The sequence below is a fragment of the Dendrobates tinctorius genome, unplaced genomic scaffold, assembly GCF_039654945.1.
Source record: "Dendrobates tinctorius isolate UK_male_01 unplaced genomic scaffold, ASM3965494v1 ptg000093l, whole genome shotgun sequence".
NCBI lineage: Eukaryota > Metazoa > Chordata > Amphibia > Anura > Dendrobatidae > Dendrobates > Dendrobates tinctorius.
In genome coordinates, this window is record NW_027361761.1 from 1,016,983 (window position 1) to 1,037,612 (window position 20,630).

The 20,630-nt window shown below is 43.6% G+C and overlaps 1 protein-coding gene across 3 annotated transcripts in view; it reads left to right on the forward strand.

Annotated features, from left to right (window-relative positions):
* The window catches only part of EXTL3 (exostosin like glycosyltransferase 3), a 55,370-nt gene that overhangs the window by 7,893 nt on the left and 26,847 nt on the right, over positions 1-20,630 (forward strand). For all 3 annotated transcript variants that reach the window (XM_073586340.1, XM_073586341.1, XM_073586343.1), the window contains exon 2: positions 8,352-10,891. In XM_073586340.1, the coding sequence (XP_073442441.1) occupies positions 8,744-10,891 (2,148 nt within the window). In that variant the 5' untranslated portion in view covers positions 8,352-8,743. The remainder of the gene's footprint in view (positions 1-8,351; positions 10,892-20,630) is intronic.

The following is a 20,630-nucleotide window of genomic DNA, read 5'->3' on the forward strand; positions in this document are numbered from 1 at the left end:
GCTGTCCCTAAGGCTCAGGGTGCATCAGTGTCAGCGCGAACTATCGTTACACATGTGAATGAAATTGCATCCTATGGCAGGAGACCCAGGAGGACTCCACTGCTGACACAGAGACATAAAAAGCTAGACTGCAGTTTTCCGGAATGCACGTGCGTAAACCAAAATCCTTCTGGGAAAGCTTGTTGTGGACAGATGGCACCAAGAAAGAGCTTTTTGGTAAGACCCATCATTCTACTGTTTACTGAAAACAGAATGAGGCATAAAAAGAAAAGAACACAGTACCTACAGTCAAATATGGTGGAGGTTCAAAGATGTTTTTGGGTTGTTTTGCTTCCTCTGGTGCTGTGTGCAAGGCATCATGAAAGCTGGGTTTACATCCTAGGTCATGGATCTTCCTGCAGGACAATGACCCCAAACATACTTCAAGAAGCCCCCAGAAATGTATGGAAACAAAGCACTGGAGAGTTCTGGAGTGTCAGCAATGAGTCTGGATCCAAATCCCATTGATCACTTGTGAAGAGATATTAGAATTGCTATTGAGAGAAGGCGCCTTCATATATGAGAGACCTGGAGAAGTTTTGCAAATGAAGAGTCCAAAATTCTTGTAGAGAGGAGTGAGAAGCTTGTTGATGGTTATAGAAAGCGATTGATTGCAGTTAATTCTTCCAAAGGGGGTGCAACTAAATATTGAGGGTGCCAGCAATTTTGTCTATCCCATTTTGGGCATGTGTAATTGCAATCATTTTTTTCTGGGAGAAATATTTGATTATCTGGAACAATTTCAAGGGCGTTAAAACTTTCAGCCACGACTGTAAACGTTACGCCTATGTCACCTGTATGTAGCAATGCATCTGTAAGTTTCAGCTGCTGCATGCAAACAAAGATATTCAGCCTTTTGACATTGAAAGTGTCATGCAGATGTTACATACGTTGCGCTGGAATTCACTTAGACCAGTGATGGCAAACCTTTTAAAGACTGGGTGTCCAAACTGCAACCCAAAATCCACTTATTTGTCGCAAAGTGCCAACACGGCGATTTAATCTGGAGGTCTAAATCCCATTTTTTATTCATGGCTGAATTCTTGGGTAACGTTGTGAGTGATCCCCCTACATGGATGAAAAGCCTTAGCCTCACTGTGCATGCAGATACACCGAGACCTGTGCGCTGCAAGCTCTGCACTGGTGTAGAAGCGATCCCATATCTCAATCCTCTTTAGGATACTGTCCTGACATTTGCTGGTCTTTCTTGGTCACCCTGAAGTTCTCTTCTCCTCAATTGAGCCTCTTTGAAGTTTTTGATAATCCAATAAATCGTACAAGTGGCAATGTCCTTGCCTGTGAAGCCCTTTTTAGTTTTAAAGCAATGATGACTTCATATGTTTCTTTGGCAGTAACCATGGTTAATAGAAGATAATGATTCCAGTCCCTTTTTTTAACGCAACCAGTCTGTTCCTATACTTCAATCATCATGACAGTGATATCAGCTGCCTTGTCCTCGTTAACGCTTTCTTCTGAGTTAACAATAAGTTGTTTTTTTTTTCCCCTCCTATTTCCTTATAGAACGTAGGGCTGGATTCGTGATTACAATTCTGGTTTTTGGTCTATTTTTTTCCCCTATTTTTCATATGCACCCAATTCATCTATTTACACTTTTTTTCTTAAGCCGTTGGTGTATTTTTTTTTCTGCGATTTGTGGGCTGGTTGTGGGGTTTCTTGGACCTTTTCGGCTAATTCATAAGTTGCAGTTTGAAAAAAAAAAAAAAAAAAATTGCAAAAGTTGCGAAAGAGGTCAAGGATAAAGACAAAAATCATGAACCACGTGCACCATTAGAAAACCCAAGAAAATTGACTTAAAATTCATGATGGATCGGAGCCATAAGTGCAGCTTGCACTCTGACGTGTAGAGAGGGCATACGCTCCGGCTTGTCGCACAGCTGTGCCCGTACCTTGGCGCTCATTCCCCTGGAGCTGTCTGCTGCGGATGTCCTTGTTCAGCCCTTAGGGAGCAGCAGAGTCCCAGCGCTCTTCCTCTCCGTGCCTTTATTCTCCTCTCGTTCAGCTTTGCTCCTTGATGCTCCTTTCTTCCCAACTCCACTTCTTTAGAAATCCTAATGACGATAATATCTGTTCCTAAGGCTGTAAAATGTCAGCCATTATAGGAAATTTGATCAGCGCTTCTATTTTTTTTTTTTTTTCTTGCAAGACTTTTTTTTTTTTTTTACTTTTTTTGTTACACTTTTTTACAATAGGATTTTTGTCACATATTTTTTCCATTTTTTTTTTCTATACATCTTACCTATATATTTTTTTTTTTCATATTTTTCTTTTATACAAGAGATTTTTTCTGATGTTTTTTTCAATTTTTTTTACATCTTATTTTTCTCATATCTTCAATATTTTTTCTCTTTTTTTCTGCAAGATATAATTTTTCAGATGTTCTTGTTACATATTTTTCCTATTTTTTTTATTTATTTTTTTGTTACATATTTTTCTTGCGTCTTTTACGATATATTTTCTTTTAATGCTTGTTATATATTTTTTTTCCTATGTATTTGTTTTTTACAATGTGTTTTTTTTTGTTTTTTTTTCTGGTTATGAGTTTCTTACAATATATTTGCTACTTATTTTTTCCTATATTTTCTTAATTTTGTTACATATTTTTCTTTTTTTTTTTTGACAATATTTTAATGTTTTTGATACATATTTTTCCTGTCTTTGTGAATTTTTTTTTTCTTTTTTTTTTTTTTTTACACAAATCTTTTACAATATAATTTCTTTTAATGTTTTTATTACTTATTTTTCCTATGTTTTTGGGGTATTTTTTTTTGTTACACATTTCTTTTATTTTACATTTCTTTTATTTTTTTCAATATATATTCTCTTAATGTTTGTTACATATTTTTCCGAATTTTTTTTTTTTGTTACACATTTTTCTTTCGTTTTTTACAATATATTTTCTTTTAATGTTTTTGTTACATATTTTTTTTCCTAGGTACTTTATTTTTGTATTTTTTCTTCTGGTTATTTGAGTTTCTTACAATATATTTGCTACATAATTTTTCCTAGATTTTCCTACTTTTGTTACGTATTTTTCTAATGTTTATATATTTTTTTTTCCTGATATTTGTTACATATTATTGGACCTATATATTTTTCTCTTTTTACTTAATTTTTTTTGCTACATCCTTTCTTGTTCTCTGGGGCTGATTACATTCAGGATCCCTGTAATCTCTGTTTGACTGGGAAACCCAGTTGCAAGATCTTTCCAGGTTTTAAAGCAGGCGATTAATTTTCCCAATTACACCCAGATTACCTCTCCATTTGTGCAGCAGCGACAGAAGTCTGCATGTTAGCACTTATTAATGAAAGCTGCCATAGTTCATTTCACAGATGTGGGCGAGTCCAATTTGTGGCAAGATAACAATCCCATGACTTGTAAGAATAGACCTCTAGTAAGTGATAATACAGTGACTTGGAGTTCAAACCTACATGCTTAAAGGGAACCTGTCCTGTTTTATCTGTGGACAGCACAGTATAGAGAAGAAGAAACTGAGCAGAATAGTGTATATACTCGTGTATAAGCTGACCCGAGTATAAGCCGACCCCCCCCCCCCCCCCAATTTTGCCATAAAAAACAGGGAAAACTTATTGACTCGAGTATAAGCCAGGGGTGTGAAATGCAACATGCACCATATTAATATATGGCCCATAACATGCTCTAATATATATGCCCCATACAATGCTGCACTAAGGTTATTGGTGGCCCATAACATGCTCCATATTAATATATATGCCCCATATAATGCTGCACTAAGGTTATTGGTGGCCCATAACATGCTCCATATTAATATATATGCCCCATATAATGCTGCACAAAGGTTATTGGTGGCCCATAACATGTTCCATATTAATATATATGCCCCATATAATGCTGCACAAAGGTTATTGGTGGCCCATACCATGCTCCATATTAATATATATGCCCCTATAATGCTGCACAAAGGTTATTGGTGGCCCATAACATGCTCCATTTATGCCCCATATAATAATGCTGCTGCGATTTAAAAAAAAAAAAAAAAAAAAAAAAAGACATACCTCTCCTTATGGCATCCTTATGGCATGGCTGGCTCACCCTCCCCCAGTTCTGCTCTGCTACATCTTATTCCCTGCGTCTGTACCTCCCTTCCTGTCTTCTTCCTGTGAGGTCACATGGTACCGCTCATTAAAGTAATTAATATGCGGCTCTACCCCTATGAGAGTTGAGACACGTCCATATTCATGACTTTAATGAGCGGTGGCATGTGACCACACAGGAAGAAGACAGGAAGGGAGATACAGACGCCGGGACTGAGATGTAGCAGAGCCGGATATGCAGACGCCAGGAGGGTTGATTATCATGTCTCCTGCTCCCCCTCCCTCGCTGGCTTTCAGGTGTATGACTCGTGTATAAGTTGAGAGGGTCTTTTTCAGCGCAAAAAAGGGGCTTAAAAACTCAGCTTATACACGAGTATATACGGTATGTAGGTTTCATTAGGACCGCCCACTGGACTCCTACTTATACACTTATACACATTGATTCCTGTTTGCAGTGGACTTGAGTCCAGTGGGCGGTCCTACACAGAGATTGATATCCTTCCCTTTATGAATGTGAATAGTGCTATGTCAGTACTTACTGATATCTTTGGACATTGAAGATTTAGAAGTCAAGTGGGCAGTCTTACTTGGTGATTGTCAGCCTTAGTGTGAAGACATACGTATATAAGTCAATCACTAAATAGGACCGCCCACTGGTCTCCTAAGCATACAATGAACAGGGATGTCAATTAATAGTATAGAATTATACAGAATATTTTCCCTTTTAAATCTCTGTTCACATGCGTACAGGAATTAGTAGTCTACCAGTGTTTTAGGCCGCCCACTGGACTCCAGGAAGCCGCCCACTGGACTCCAGCCAAAGAAACTAATATATATTTATTGTACACACACTGGGTGGAAAAAAATTGTCACTGTTTCATTGCAGCCATTTGGTAAATTAAAAAAAAAGTTCATTTTTTCTCATTAATGTACACTCTGCACCCCATCTTGACTGAAAAAAAACAGAAATGTAGAAATGTTTGCAAACTTATTAAAGAAAAACTGAAATATCACATGGTCATAAGTATTCGGACCCTTTGCTCAGACACTCATATTTATGTCACATGCTGTCCATTTCCTTGTGATCCTCCTTGAGAGGGTTCTACTCCTTCATTGGAGTCCAGCTGTGTGTAATTAAACTGATAGGACTTGATTTGTAAAGGCGCACACCTGTCTATATAAGACCTCACAGCTCACAGTGCATGTGAGACCAAATGAGAATCATGAGGCCAAAGGAACTGGCCAAGGAGCTCAGAGACAGAATTGTGGCAAGGCACAGATCTGGCCAAGGTTACAAAAGAATTTCCGCAGTACTGAAGGTTCCTAAGAGCAAAGTGGCCTCCATAATCCTTAAATGGAAGAAGTTTGGGACCACCAGAAGTCTTCCTAGACCTGGCCGTCCAGCCAAACTGAGCAATCGTGGGAGAAGAGCCTTGGTGAGAGAGGTAAAGAAGAACCCCAAGATCACTGTGGCTGAGCTCCACAGATGCCGTAGGGAGATGGGAGAAAGTTCCACAAAGTCAACTATCACTGCAGCCCTCCACCAGTCGGCCTTTATGGCAGAGTGGCCCAACGGAAGCCTCTCCTCAGTGCCAGACATATGAAAGCCCGCATAGAGTTTGCTAAAAAACACATGAAGGACTCCCAGACTATGAGAAATAAGATTCTCTGGTCTGATGAGACGAAGATAGAACTTTTTGGTGATAATTCTAAGCGGTATGTGTAGAGAAAACCAGGCACTGCTCATCACTTGCCCAATACAATCCCAACAGTGAAACGTGGTAGCAGCATCATGCTACAGGACGACTGGTTGCAATTGAAGGAAACATGAATGCGGCCAAGTACAGAGATATCCTGGATGAAAACCTCTTCCTGAGTGCTCTGGACCTCAGACTTGGCCAAAGGTTCACCTTCCAACAAGACAATGACCCTAAGCACACAGCTAAAATAACAAAGGAGTGGCTTCAGAACAACTCTGTGACCATTCTTGACCGGCCCAGCCAGAGCCCTGACCTAAACCCAATTGAGCATCATCTCTGGAGAGACCTGACAATGGCTGTCCACCAACGTTCACCATCCAACCTGACGGAACTGGAGAGGATCTGCAAGGAAGAATGGCAGAGGATCCCTAAATCCAGGAGTGAGAAACTTGTTGCATCATTCCCAAGACGACTCATGGCTGTACTAGCTCAAAAGGTGCTTCTACTCAATACTGAGCAAAGGGGCTGAAGACTTATGACCATGTGATATTTCAGTTTTTCTTTTTTAATAAATTTACAAAAATTTCTACATATATTTGACTGTGTGGACATCTCCATTGTGTCCACAGGAGCAGGCCCACGACTGACATATATTGCTACAGCCCTTCCTGAATGATGGAGATAGGAGACACCTTGAATCAGACACTTGCTTCTTGGTAGGGAAATGGTCCATGTGACATCATCTGCCGCAGACATAATATTCATAAATAGCAATCAATGATCTTGTGGGGCTAAAAAGTAACCCATTATGTTCATAGCTTGGGGATCTTTTGAGTGAAGCAACTTGTTTTTCCGAAAGGGTCTGCTTTTCTGCAAAAACATAGCACTACCTTTGTACAAGTGGTGTGTAGTATTGCTGCTCTGCTCTGTCGAAGTGCAACCTGTGGATGGGTGTAAAACTGTTTTGGAAGTAAAGCCGCCATATACTAATCCTATGCAATCTCTTCAAAGCGTCTTTTCAGTTAAGATTGATCATTTCTATCGGACGGCGGCCTCTGGACATTCTCATGAGTTTAGAGGAATCAGGCATGTTGAATTTTGTTACGAGGCCCAATACTTTTTTTTTTTTCTTCAAGGGAAATAGCGGCCAACGATTTCGGAAGCGTCCCGTTCCTCTCCACCTAATTGGCACTGCAGACACGCTCGGCCGAGCAGAGTGCATGTATATGGTGCAGTCGATAGAGAGAGCGGTCGGCTGAACGCGCGCTAAGGTGACTGATCTAGGTGCTCATTCAGACAGCCATGTTTTTGGTCTGTGCTGTAAATTTCAGTATGCAGTAGTCTGACCGCGCGCTAAGGTGACTGATCTAGGTGCTCATTCAGACAGCCATGTTTTTGGTCTGTGCTGTAAATTTCAGTATGCAGTAGTCTGACCGCGCGCTAAGGTGACTGATCTAGGTGCTCATTCAGACAGCCATGTTTTTGGTCTGTGCCGTAAATTTCAGTATGCAGTAGTCTGACCATCCGTAATGTGGATGAGCACACCAAGCCAACTGTGGCTACAATTTGCAGACGTGACTGGCCCAATTTTTCTTCTGAGCTGTCTGAACTGGACGGAATGGTTTATGTACGGATTTCGGGCAGACCTACCGGTATAACCTAAAAATGACAGGTAGCGTTCAACGTGCTCATTATGGTTCATCAACGTCTAGTGATTTTAATGGACACCAGTTGTAGAGGGGGCTCCTAAGTGGGGTATTGACCCATCTGGCAGCCACATGCAATGCCGTGTCCAAAGCAACTGTTTATCAAGTTGCCGGTTCTTTGATTTCTAATGGTCATGTATCCTGTTACCAATTTTAAAGGGGCATTCAGAGATATTGACACTTGCCCCCTATCCATACGATCCAACCAGCCATCTCCAAAATGAGCTCTGTAGATGTCAATCTCAATCTTGAATGGAGTGGAGATGAATCTCCCGCCAAGAAATAATTTTTGCAAATCCCCCTTCATTCTTCCGCGCATTGTCATCTGCAATATTCCTCTTCTTCCATGCAGTCCCAGACGACATCCCTTGGTTGCCCACCATTAACGGGTGATGTAGGACCACCCATGGGTCTATTAGCAGGATTTCTAATGGAAATTGCAAATGTGAATTATCCAGATCTATTTGATAAAAGATTTCTGGATCCAACTTCATAGTCCAACTACGGTAGTTATTTTAGACAGTCTGATAGGTATTCCGTTCCAATCGGTGAGTGGTCATGCAGCTTATTCCTAGCTACCAGTCTGTCTCGGATCTGCCAAGAAAGAGTTGTTGCATCGGTGTCGGACATAAAAGTGGAGAGCCCGCTCTTCTAAGCTGTAGGACCTACATTTTCCAGAAACCCATGTGCTTGGTCTTTATTATTTACTGCCTTCCATCATCGTACAGGAATGCTTGCTTTAATATTTGAAGGCCATTTTCTTGATTTTTGTTTCTAAGTGTACGTTCACATCTTCACTTTCTTCTTTCAGGTCTGAAGCATCGTCTGAAGTGTCTAGTGATTGCGATCTATCTGGGAAATTGCCTTTTCTTCTTCACCATGGATCTCGAGCACCTATTCAGTTAACCAAGCCATTACGATGTCAAGCACAGCAGAAAGTGTCTACTGGGTACAGACTGGCTTCTCACCGCCCCAGCAAGCCCTCCAAATAACCCATTTATTACATCTGGGAAAAAACATGCATGTTTAAGTCCGATATTTACGAGCCTTGCGTTGTTGGTTTTATTATTACACCCTGGAAAATGAAATTTCCATTTTATTGGCTTGTTGTTACTCAGACAGAATAATTCCTCTTCAGCAGTCCAAAATTTTGGTGGCATGGCTACTGACCCGACGTGATTGGTCGGTGTCACTCTTGAACTCATGAGTGGGTACACCATGCTACGTAATGGGGGATTGGGGAATGGAGGTCAACCGTGGATGCTGCGTTGGTCCAGTAGGATCAGACTCTCCTGGCTGAGCTTCACGTTGTTCATCATCCTGGTTTTCTTCCCTCTGATCGCCCATTATTACCTCACCACTATCGACGACGCCAACAACGCAGGGAAGCCGATTTTTGTCCCCCGGACGGGCAACGAGCTCTGCGAGGTGAAACACGTTCAGGATCTATGTCGGATACGCGAGTCCGTCAGCGAAGAGCTCCTGCAGTTGGAAGCCAAGCGTCAAGAACTCAACAGTGAGATTGCAAAGTTAAACCTAAAGATCGAGGCGTGTAAAAAAAGCATCGAGAATGCAAAGCAGGACCTTCTACAACTCAAGAACGTCATCAGTCAGACGGAACATTCCTACAAGGAACTGATGGCCCAAAACCAGCCAAAGCTTTCATTGCCAATCCGGCTGTTGCCAGATAAAGACGATGTTGACGTACCATTGCCAAAGTCCAAAAGGAACTGCCGGCTACATAATTGTTTCGACTACTCGAGATGTCCGTTGACCTCCGGGTTCCCCGTGTTTGTGTACAACAGCGACCAGTACCCTTTCGGCAATGTGATAGACCCTTTAATCAAACAAGCCTTGGAGGCCAGTGTCAGAACTAATGTCTACGTGACCGAAAATGCAAATATTGCTTGTATATATGTAGTTTTATTGGGGGAAATGCAGGAAACATTGTTGCCAAAACCTACTGATCTAGAGCAACAGTTGCACTCTTTGCCATATTGGAGGACTGATGGTCACAACCATCTAATAATCAATTTATCCAGAAAATCCGAGACCCAAAATTATCTCTATAATGTCAGCACTGGCCGCGCCATGATCGCCCAGTCCACGTTTTACGATTCTCAATACCGGCCAGGCTTTGACATAGTGGTGTCGCCATTAGTCCATGCCATGTCCGAACCAAACTTCTTAGAAATCCCAGCACAGGTACCCGTCAAAAGGAAATATCTATTCAGCTTCCAGGGCGAGAAGATTGAATCTTTACGGTCAAGTCTGCAAGAAGCACGGTCGTTCGAGGAAGAGATTGAAGGCAATGCCCCGGCGGACTACGACGACCGTATCATCACCACTCTTAAAGCTGTCCAAGACAGTAAATTAGACTTTGTTATGGTTGAGTTTACCTGTAAAAATCAGCCAAAGGCGAGTCTGCCCACTGAGTGGGCGCTATGTGGGGGAAGGGAAGACAGGATAGAGCTGCTGAAGCAATCCACCTTTGCACTGATCATAACACCCGGGGATGCCCAGTTGGTCATATCTGCTGGCGGTGTCATGCGGCTTTTTGAGGCTCTTGAGGTGGGAGCCATTCCTGTCATTCTTGGGGAGCAAGTCCAGTTACCCTACCATGATATGATCCGGTGGAACGAGGCAGTGTTAATCATACCAAAACCCCGAATTACAGAAGTGCATTTCCTGTTGAGGAGTATATCAGACAATGACCTCCTTGCCATGAGGAGGCAAGGACGTTTCTTGTGGGAAGCTTACTTTTCTACATCAGACACTGTTTTTAACACCATCCTGGCCACTATAAGAACTCGTATCCAAATTCCAGCCGCCCCTATTAAAGAGGAACCCGCTGTGGAAATCCCTCACCGTTCCGGTAAAGCTGCCGGTACGGACCCTAACATGGCTGATAACGGAGACTTGGATCTAGGTCCGGTAGAGACAGAACCTCCTTACGCTTCCCCCAAATACCTGAGGAACTTTACACTGACGGCAACCGACATTTACCGTAACTGGAACTCCGCACCTGGTCCGTTTCACCTTTTCCCTCATACGCCTTTCGATCCAGTCTTGCCTTCCGAAGCAAAGTTCTTAGGTTCCGGAACAGGGTTTAGACCGATAGGTGGCGGGGCCGGTGGTTCGGGGAAAGAGTTTCAAGCTGCGCTTGGTGGCAATGTCCCCCGGGAGCAGTTCACGGTGGTGATGTTAACTTACGAACGCGAGGAAGTATTAATGAACTCCTTGGAGAGATTGAACGGACTCCCTTATTTAAACAAGGTTGTGGTGGTATGGAACTCCCCTAAGTTACCATCTGAAGACCTTCTGTGGCCTGACATTGGTGTGCCCATCATGGTAAGTGGTACCTCGCTTATCATTTACTCAACATGTTATACTTTTAATGTTTTTTTTCCATCTTAAATTGAAAAAAGTTCTCCCCTTCTTTAGTTGAAATATTAGACCCAACGTTATTTTTCACTATCTGTTAGTTGTTGTTTTTTTCATGATTAAACCCACCTTCTTTTTTTTGTTTTTGGAGTGTGGGAATCTGTCAACTTCATATGATGAGTCTTTATAATACTGTGCATCATGGTGTTAGTACGATACCTTAAGACAGTTGTGATATTGTGTGATTGAAAGCACAGACTCTCAAATTGTTAAATGGAGGCCAAAAAGAAAGCAGTTTCTGGTTCCCATGTTCAGTATGAGGCCTAGCCTCCCTACGCGCTGCGTGGGCCCCGCCTAGCCTCCCTACGCGCTGCGTGGGCCCCGCCTAGCCTCCCTACGCGCTGCGTGGGCCCCGCCTAGCCTCCCTACGCGCTGCGTGGGCCCCGCCTAGCCTCCCTACGCGCTGCGTGGGCCCCGCCTAGCCTCCCTACGCGCTGCGTGGGCCCCGCCTAGCCTCCCTACGCGCTGCGTGGCCCCGCCTAGCCTCCCTACGCGCTGCGTGGGCCCCGCCTAGCCTCCCTACGCGCTGCGTGGGCCCCGCCTAGCCTCCCTACGCGCTGCGTGGGCCCCGCCTAGCCTCCCTACGCGCTGCGTGGGCCCCGCCTAGCCTCCCTACGCGCTGCGTGGGCCCCGCCTAGCCTCCCTACGCGCTGCGTGGGCCCCGCCTAGCCTCCCTACGCGCTGCGTGGGCCCCGCCTAGCCTCCCTACGCGCTGCGTGGGCCCCGCCTAGCCTCCCTACGCGCTGCGTGGGCCCCGCCTAGCCTCCCTACGCGCTGCGTGGGCCCCGCCTAGCCTCCCTACGCGCTGCGTGGGCCCCGCCTAGCCTCCCTACGCGCTGCGTGGGCCCCGCCTAGCCTCCCTAGGCGCTGCGTGGGCCCCGCCTAGCCTCCCTAGGCGCTGCGTGGGCCCCGCCTAGCCTCCCTAGGCGCTGCGTGGGCCCCGCCTAGCCTCCCTAGGCGCTGCGTGGGCCCCGCCTAGCCTCCCTAGGCGCTGCGTGGGCCCCGCCTAGCCTCCCTAGGCGCTGCGTGGGCCCCGCCTAGCCTCCCTAGGCGCTGCGTGGGCCCCGCCTAGCCTCCCTAGGCGCTGCGTGGGCCCCGCCTAGCCTCCCTAGGCGCTGCGTGGGCCCCGCCTAGCCTCCCTAGGCGCTGCGTGGGCCCCGCCTAGCCTCCCTAGGCGCTGCGTGGGCCCCGCCTAGCCTTCCTAGGCGCTGCGTGGGCCCCGCCTAGCCTCCCTATGTACATGGGGGCAGGGGAGGGGGGAAACACCACATACCTCGTTCCCATTCCACCGGTGCACTGCGTCTGCTCCAGTACACTAACTCCGCAGTGCACAGCTGTCATGATGAAATGATGTTATCGCATCAGCTGTCTCACAGGCTGAATGGTGGAAGAAGGGGCCGAGCGGCCCTTCCTCCATTCCTCCACCAATGTATTCACTGCTGCCTGCATCCCAAGGATGCAGATAGCGGTGATGACGGCAGGCTGGGAAGGGCACTGTGCGACCCGTGGACCTCTATTTCAGCCCTTTGGCTTTTGTGTGTCGGACTGGAAAAGCCAGATGTAGCGCGCAGGCCACACATTGCTCAGTCCTGCGTTAGGGTCTCAGAAAACTCAGAAAAGGATCATCATGTGTCTTATGGTAAATGACTCTTAAAAAATACAGAAGGCATCACATGGTCTTATTAAGAAACTGGGTTTGTTTTTTTTGCCACTTCTTCCTTTTTGGCTCCGCAGGGGCGGGGCTGTTTATTTGTTTTATCGACCCTATCTGTATTATGGTTTGGTATTGCTCAATTCTGCTACGGGTGTTGAGTGTGACTTGTGACCTAACTTCTACAGACTTAAGCCGCCTCCTGTGCGTCAGCAACATGCAGAGTCCACCTGTCCTGTTTTATGATACCTACCGCTTGCGTACATGAGCCATCAAAAATCTGTAGACGTGAGATCGCCAGCCCCACTCACAACCCAATTCTGCATCATTCGTTTATTTAGGGCTGTCATAGTGTCCGATTCTCTTTAAAGAAGACGGTCCCGTGTTTTTTTTGTTTTTTTTTTAGCTTCTTTTCAGGAAGAGCGCCAGTCTTTGTTCATAGGCCATGTCAGGTATTACATTTCGAGACCCTTTTTCTTAAAGCTTTGCTGCTCGTGTCGTTGAACAATCACAGACGTTTTTATCTATGAAGTTAAATAGGACCCGTAACTAATCTGCGCTCTGTCACAGATTCGACAGCTTTTTTTTTTTTTTGCAGCTTATTCCCTGAAAGCCGTTGAGGTTGCTTAGTAACAAAAGTGCAAATGACTTGAGATGAATCCCCCCTTTCAACTAGTTTAGCGAACGCAGGATTTTGCGGTGTCAGCTGTCTGTATAGTCTGTGCTGTTTCTTGTGTTGCGTGCTCCTGTCTCTGCTTCCCGTGGATTTTAATTTCTCAACGCTGCCAAAACAATCGTGTGTCACTCCCAACGGTGGCGGCTGCTGGCATGGCATGAAAGATGTGTGCCCCACCATGAAGATTGGCATCCATCTATCCATCTCGAAAATGAGGGTCGTAGAGGCTGCGGAATGTGCATGAACGCTTGAACGCTTGCTCTTCCTTTTTTTTTTTTTTTTTATAGAGGTCTCCTAAAAGTAATTGGACCTGTGCGTGCATTGCTACTTTTCTGTTTTCGGCAGCCCGTTCGTGAGATAAACGTCGTGGTACTCTCATCTGTCCGGTGTTTATGGCCTACACGGATGAATTGGTAGAGTGATAATCGGGTTATAATCTTGCATCTGTTTGTTTTCTGCACACTCTAAAAATCGATTTGTAGAAATCCTGCTGAAAACATGGAGGGTTGATCTTCTGTAAATCTGGAAACTAGCAGATTTGTCAAGAGGGGTGGAGGGTTTAACATCCAGACACAGGACAGTGGGGAGGAGACATGGCTGATATCCTGGGACTTGGAGATTTCTTAGGTGCCTACACCGGATGGAGCTGCTGTCAGAGTAGGTTGTGAGGTGGTGTTGGCTGTGTATCACAGCCTGCACCCACCCCATATGCTGCAGGCTCAGCTCCCATACAAAAGCGCCCCACAACCACCAATCAACTTTCCATATAATGAACCTACAAAACGGGATGACACCTGGCGTCATTCATGTTATCAGGACGCTGGAGGAGCAAAGTACAAAGGCCGGGGGATAAACTGTGAACATAGCGCTAGGTTTATTGCTGATTCTGATTCAGTCACTATATACTCAGCTCTTCATAACCACTGCCAGTTTCCTGCAGGGTGCGAAAGGACTTTCCAGCTTCAAAAGACCCCCATCCATTTATCTTAGACGGTACTCTCGATAAGCTGATCACTGCTGCATACTCCGCAAGCGATTAGCAGCAAGTGCTCACTTAGCCCACAGTGCCCCCGCAGGAAAAATGAAGCATTACACAGTTACACAGTTGTTGATTTCAATAATCAGCGGGGATAGAATGGACATACTGTGTCCTCCATACCTGGATGCAATGTCTTTTGCCGCTCTCGGCACTAGTTAATAGACGGTACTTGAGCTCAGATCAGTCACTTCGATTGGAGCTGAGGTGCAGTACCCAGGAATTGCCACTAGAGCTGGAGCTGCTAACAGTGGACTGATGGGGGGGGGGATGCTCAGTGCTGGACCCCATTCATTTAATATTGGTAACTTATCCTACATGAGAACAGATGATCTATATCTAGATGGTCGGCCCCTTCAACTACTTATCATTATTTAGCGATCCTCGCAGGAGTCGGGGACTTGAGGAGCGCTCCAATGTATTGGTCTTTATAGGGCAAGAGGACATTGGGTCCAATCCATCATTACACGGAGCCCTGTCCCTCATGCCAGTAACTTAAACAAGGGCCTCACAATGGGCAACGTTAAATAATTGTGTAAAACATTTATGGGCATCGATTGCTCTGACTTGTAGGCACAACAGCTATTGTAAAATAGGAAAACAGCTGCTGTCATTGTCCATATGTAACTGCTGAGTCCTCTCACAACAATGACAACTCATTTCTGATGTATGAAAGTGGGTGCAGCTTGTGAAGGTCATTTATAACCATTGTCCTGGCAGCCAAAATGTTTACTACATGTCATCTGGCACCACTCGTAATATAGCGGCTTTACTGTGCTTCACACAAATTTACTATATTATAATACTGCCCCCTATTTGCAAGAATATGACTACTATAATACTGCCCCCATGTACAGGAATATAACTACTATAATACTGCCCCCTATGTACAGGAATATAACTACTATAATACTGCCCCCTATGTACAGGAATATAACTACTATAATACTGCCCCTATGTACAAGAATATAACTACTATAATACTGCCCCTATGTACAAGAATATAACTACTATAATACTGCCCCCTATGTACAAGAATATGACTACTATAATACTGCCCCCATGTACAGGAATATAACTACTATAATACTGCCCCCTATGTACAGGAATATAACTACTATAATACTGCTCCTATGTACAAGAATATAACTACTATAATACTGCCCCCATGTACAGGAATATAACTACTATAATACTGCCCCCTATGTACAAGAATATGACTACTATAATACTGCCCCCATGTACAGGAATATAACTACTATAATACTGCCCCCTATGTACAGGAATATAACTACTATAATACTGCCCCTATGTACAAGAATATAACTACTATAATACTGCCCCTATGTACAAGAATATAACTACTATAATACTGCTCCTATGTACAAGAATATAACTACTATAATACTGCCCCTATGTACAAGAATATAACTACTATAATACTGCCCCCTATGTAGAAGAATATAACTACTATAATACTTCTCCTATATACAAGAATATAACTACTATAATACTGCCCCCTATGTACAAGAATATCTAATATATAAAGCTCAAAGTATGTATGTATGTGTGTATGTATGTGTGTGTATATGTTTGTATGTCAGGGATAGGCATCCGCACCGTCGCAGCTACAGCCACAAAATTTGGCACAGTCACACATCTGGACCCCGAGAGCGTCCTAAGCTATGTTGTGAGGCGAAATTTTAACCCTGCGCGTTCCAATTCACCAAACAATTTTGCCCCTATCTACATACTGGGGGAAAAAGTGTGTGCGCGTCAAGCCCCACCCCTCATTATGATGTCATAATGGTTGACTATGGAATGGAGGATGTGTGATGAGTATATGGGCACTGGACTATGGGATGGAGGATATGTATTTGGGCACGGGACTACGGGATGGCGGATATGTTTATGGGCACGGGACTATGGGATGGAGGATATGTATGATGGGTATATGGGCACGGGACTATGAGATGAAGGATGTGTGATGGGTATATGGGCACTCGACTATGGGATGGCGAATATGTATGATGGGTATATGGCATGGGACTATGGGATGGAGAATATGTATGATGGGTATATGGGCATGGGACTATGGGATGGAGGATGTGTGATGGGTATATGGGCACTCGACTATGGGATGGCGAATATGTATGATGGGTATATGGCATGGGACTATGGGATGGAGAATATGTATGATGGGTATATGGGCATGGGACTATGGGATGGCGAATATGTATGATGGGTATATGGCATGGGACTATGGGATGGTGAATATGTATGATGGGTATATGGGCACGGGACTATGGGATGGCGAATATGTATGATGGGTATATGGGCACGGGACTATGGGATGGAGGATAATTATAATTTGCTACAACTAACCACAGTTAGTTACTATGCCCGGGCAGCGCCGGGCTCTTCAGCTAGTAACTACTATAATACTGCCCCCTATGTACAAGAATATAACTACTATAATACTGCCCTATGTACAAGAATATAACTACTATAATACTGCCCCTATGTACAAGAATATAACTACTATAATACTGCCCCCTATATACAAGAATATAACTACTATAATACTGCTCCTATGTACAAGAATACAACTACTATAATACTGCCCCCTATATACAAGAATATAACTACTATAATACTGCTCCTATGTACAGGAATATAACTAGTATAATACTGCTCCTATGTACAAGAATATAACTACTATAATACTGCTCCTATGTACAGGAATATAACTACTATAATACTGCCCCTATGTACAAGAATATAACTACTATAATGCTGCCCTTATGTACAAGAATATACTACTATAATACTGCCCCTATGTACAAGAATATAACTACTATAATACTGCCCCTATGTACAGGAATATAACTAGTATAATACTGCTCCTATGTACAAGAATATAACTACTATAATACTGCTCCTATGTACAGGAATATAACTACTATAATACTGCCCCTATATACAAGAATATAACTACTATAATACTGCCCCTATGTACAGGAATATAACTAGTATAATACTGCTCCTATGTACAAGAATATAACTACTATAATACTGCTCCTATGTACAAGAATATAACTACTATAATACTGCTCCTATGTACAGGAATATAACTACTATAATACTGCCCCTATGTACAAGAATATAACTACTATAATACTGCCCCTATGTACAGGAATATAACTAGTATAATACTGCTCCTATGTACAAGAATATAACTACTATAATACTGCTCCTATGTACAGGAATATAACTACTATAATACTGCCCCTATATACAAGAATATAACTACTATAATACTGCCCCTATGTACAGGAATATAACTAGTATAATACTGCTCCTATGTACAAGAATATAACTACTATAATACTGCTCCTATGTACAAGAATATAACTACTATAATACTGCTCCTATGTACAGGAATATAACTACTATAATACTGCCCCTATGTACAAGAATATAACTACTATAATACTGCCCCTATGTACAGGAATATAACTAGTATAATACTGCTCCTATGTACAAGAATATAACTACTATAATACTGCTCCTATGTACAGGAATATAACTACTATAATACTGCTCCTATGTACAAGAATATAACTACTATAATACTGCTCCTATGTACAAGAATATAACTACTATAATACTGCCCCTATGTACAAGAATATAACTGCTATAATACTGCCCCTATGTACAAGAATATAACTACTATAATACTGCCCCCTATGTACAAGAATATACTACTATAATACTGCCCCTATGTACAAGAATATAACTACTATAATACCGCTCCTATGTACAAGAATATAACTACTATAATACTGCTCCTATGTACAAGAATATAACTACTATAATACTGCTCCTATGTACAAGAATATAACTACTATAATACTGCTTCTATGTACAAGAATATAACTACTATAATACTGCTCCTATGTACAAGAATATAACTACTATAATACCGCTCCTATGTACAAGAATATAACTACTATAATACTGCTCCTATGTACAAGAATATAACTACTATAATACTGCTCCTATGTACAAGAATATATCTACTATAATACTGCTCCTATGTACAAGAATATAACTACTATAATACTGCTCCTATGTACAAGAATATAACTACTATAATACCGCTCCTTGAGGATTTATGTAGCAGTGGGGGGCGGGTTCTGTAGACTGAGGTCTCTGGTGAGTCTTGGCACAGAATACGTGATGACCTGTCCTCTTCCTCTGTCTAATTTTATGCTATATTCTGATATTCCTGTCTTTGCTTTCTAAATCTGAGGCTGCGCTCACACTCTTGTGTATTTATATCGTTTCCTGCGGTGTCGGACATGTGTGCGCACCATTTTAGAACCTGTATTAGTGGAGCTATATCGGTCCGATGCGTCCCACATGTGGTGCGTCTTACAGGATTGTCTCATATGCCTCCATAAGTAATACCGCGTGGTGTGAGGCCGGGGAGTGACTTTGTAGTGAATGCCTTTGTCATACAGTCCTTTTCCCCCTTTTTCTTGCTCTTTGGAGGGGTCTTGCACTTGTAATTGTATCCAGGTGCCTTCACCAGGAGATTTTAAATAGTTTCTTGTATTTTTTTTTTTTTGCTTTTGTAGCAAAAGCAACTCATTATTTTTCTACCAATCCTGTGCTTATACACAACGGCCAATGTGAGCAAGCAGCGCTGCAGTGTAAAGCATTGAGGTGGGACTGAGTTGACACCATGAGCCTCTGAAGTTGGTTCTGGGGGTCTCTAGTTGTCAGCGCTGCCAATAAGGATTTAGTAGTTATAGCTTATAGAAGAGAGCTGCTTTCACAATTCTGCAGGCTTCAGAGCTGAAATCTCCCAGCGGCCTCTGCTTGTTCAGTGTCGACACTTGTGATTTGCATTCTGGGATGTGGATAATCTCATGGAGGGGAAAAACTGACTGCCCCCCTGTTCCTGCATTACAGAAGCTAAACTGTGATAGGGAAACCGTCAGTAAGCTGGTCCCCTATGTTCATATTTAATTACTCCATGATTTTGTTTTTATGGGGGGGAAATCCTCGCCGGCTTCTGCTGTGTAGCTGAGATAGTGGAGGGAGTCTGTACGTGGTACAACCTGCTGCAGTGGAATCTGGCGGGGTGAGTGGATATCCCGCACTTCAGTGTCCGCCGGCGAGTCTGGGAAAGTCATGTCATCCTACAGGCGATGGCAGTAATGCAACACCGAGTGCACGCGATCCTCCGCCATCATCCTGCTGCGCTGCGGGGGAGACGACCCGCCGTCATCCCAAGGCTTAGATACACTTGTATCCAGGCCACACAATGATCTGGGCACCGCACTGATACATTGTAGCAAAGCTGCAGACATTTCTGGAACAAAAAAATATTTATATTTATTTTTTTTTTGTAATATCATTATTTTTTTTATATATTATATATAATAAAAATTCATGTTTAATATTTTTATTATATACAGTAATATATTTAAAAAATTTTTATTAAAATAATTACTGCCCAGTGTGTGCATTTTATCAGTCATGACCTTGTAGAAGTCGCAATCCCACCATAGAAGTCACTGGAGCGACGCTCCTCTTGCGCTCCTGCTCTTGTATAGCGAGGCCTGTGTGACGTGTGTTACATGGGGCTGCCGGCATTAGCTGCTGTTCATTACATGTTCAGCCTCTCTCTCACCCGAGGGATTGAGACCTCGATTTCTCTCCGTCATGCCGCAGAGACTCCTCTACGTGCGATCACAGGTGTTAGATTACATCTAGCGGAGGACAGCAGGGCAGATCATTGCACAGAGTCAGGAGAGATCACGTGTGGGGGCTGAGGCTGAGCACAGGGTGTGCTGGGATATGTAGTACACAGCAGCTGACCTTAATATTTAAAGGAAACCCTTTGGCAGAAGATGGATCCATGGATGATGTAATTGCTCCTATTTGACCTGCCAAGTTCCACATGGGTCATCAGAACAACTGATCGGCTGGAAAAATCTAGGTTTTGCCCCCCCCTGAACCCTGTTGTGCTCTTTGTCAGGATTTGCATTTGTCCCGGTGTGACCCAGTTTGATCATTTGCCTGGGCCAATGTAACGCCTACTATTATTTTAGATTTTTGTGCGAGTCCTGCTTGTCTGTGGTCTTCGAAGACCTCTGCTACCAGTTTCTAGTCTTCTCTCCTTCTGCAGCTTCCATTACCTTTAATACCTGTTCATAACCTTTGCTACCTGTTCCCCCGCCTCCTGGGACCTCTGTTCCCCCGCCTTCCT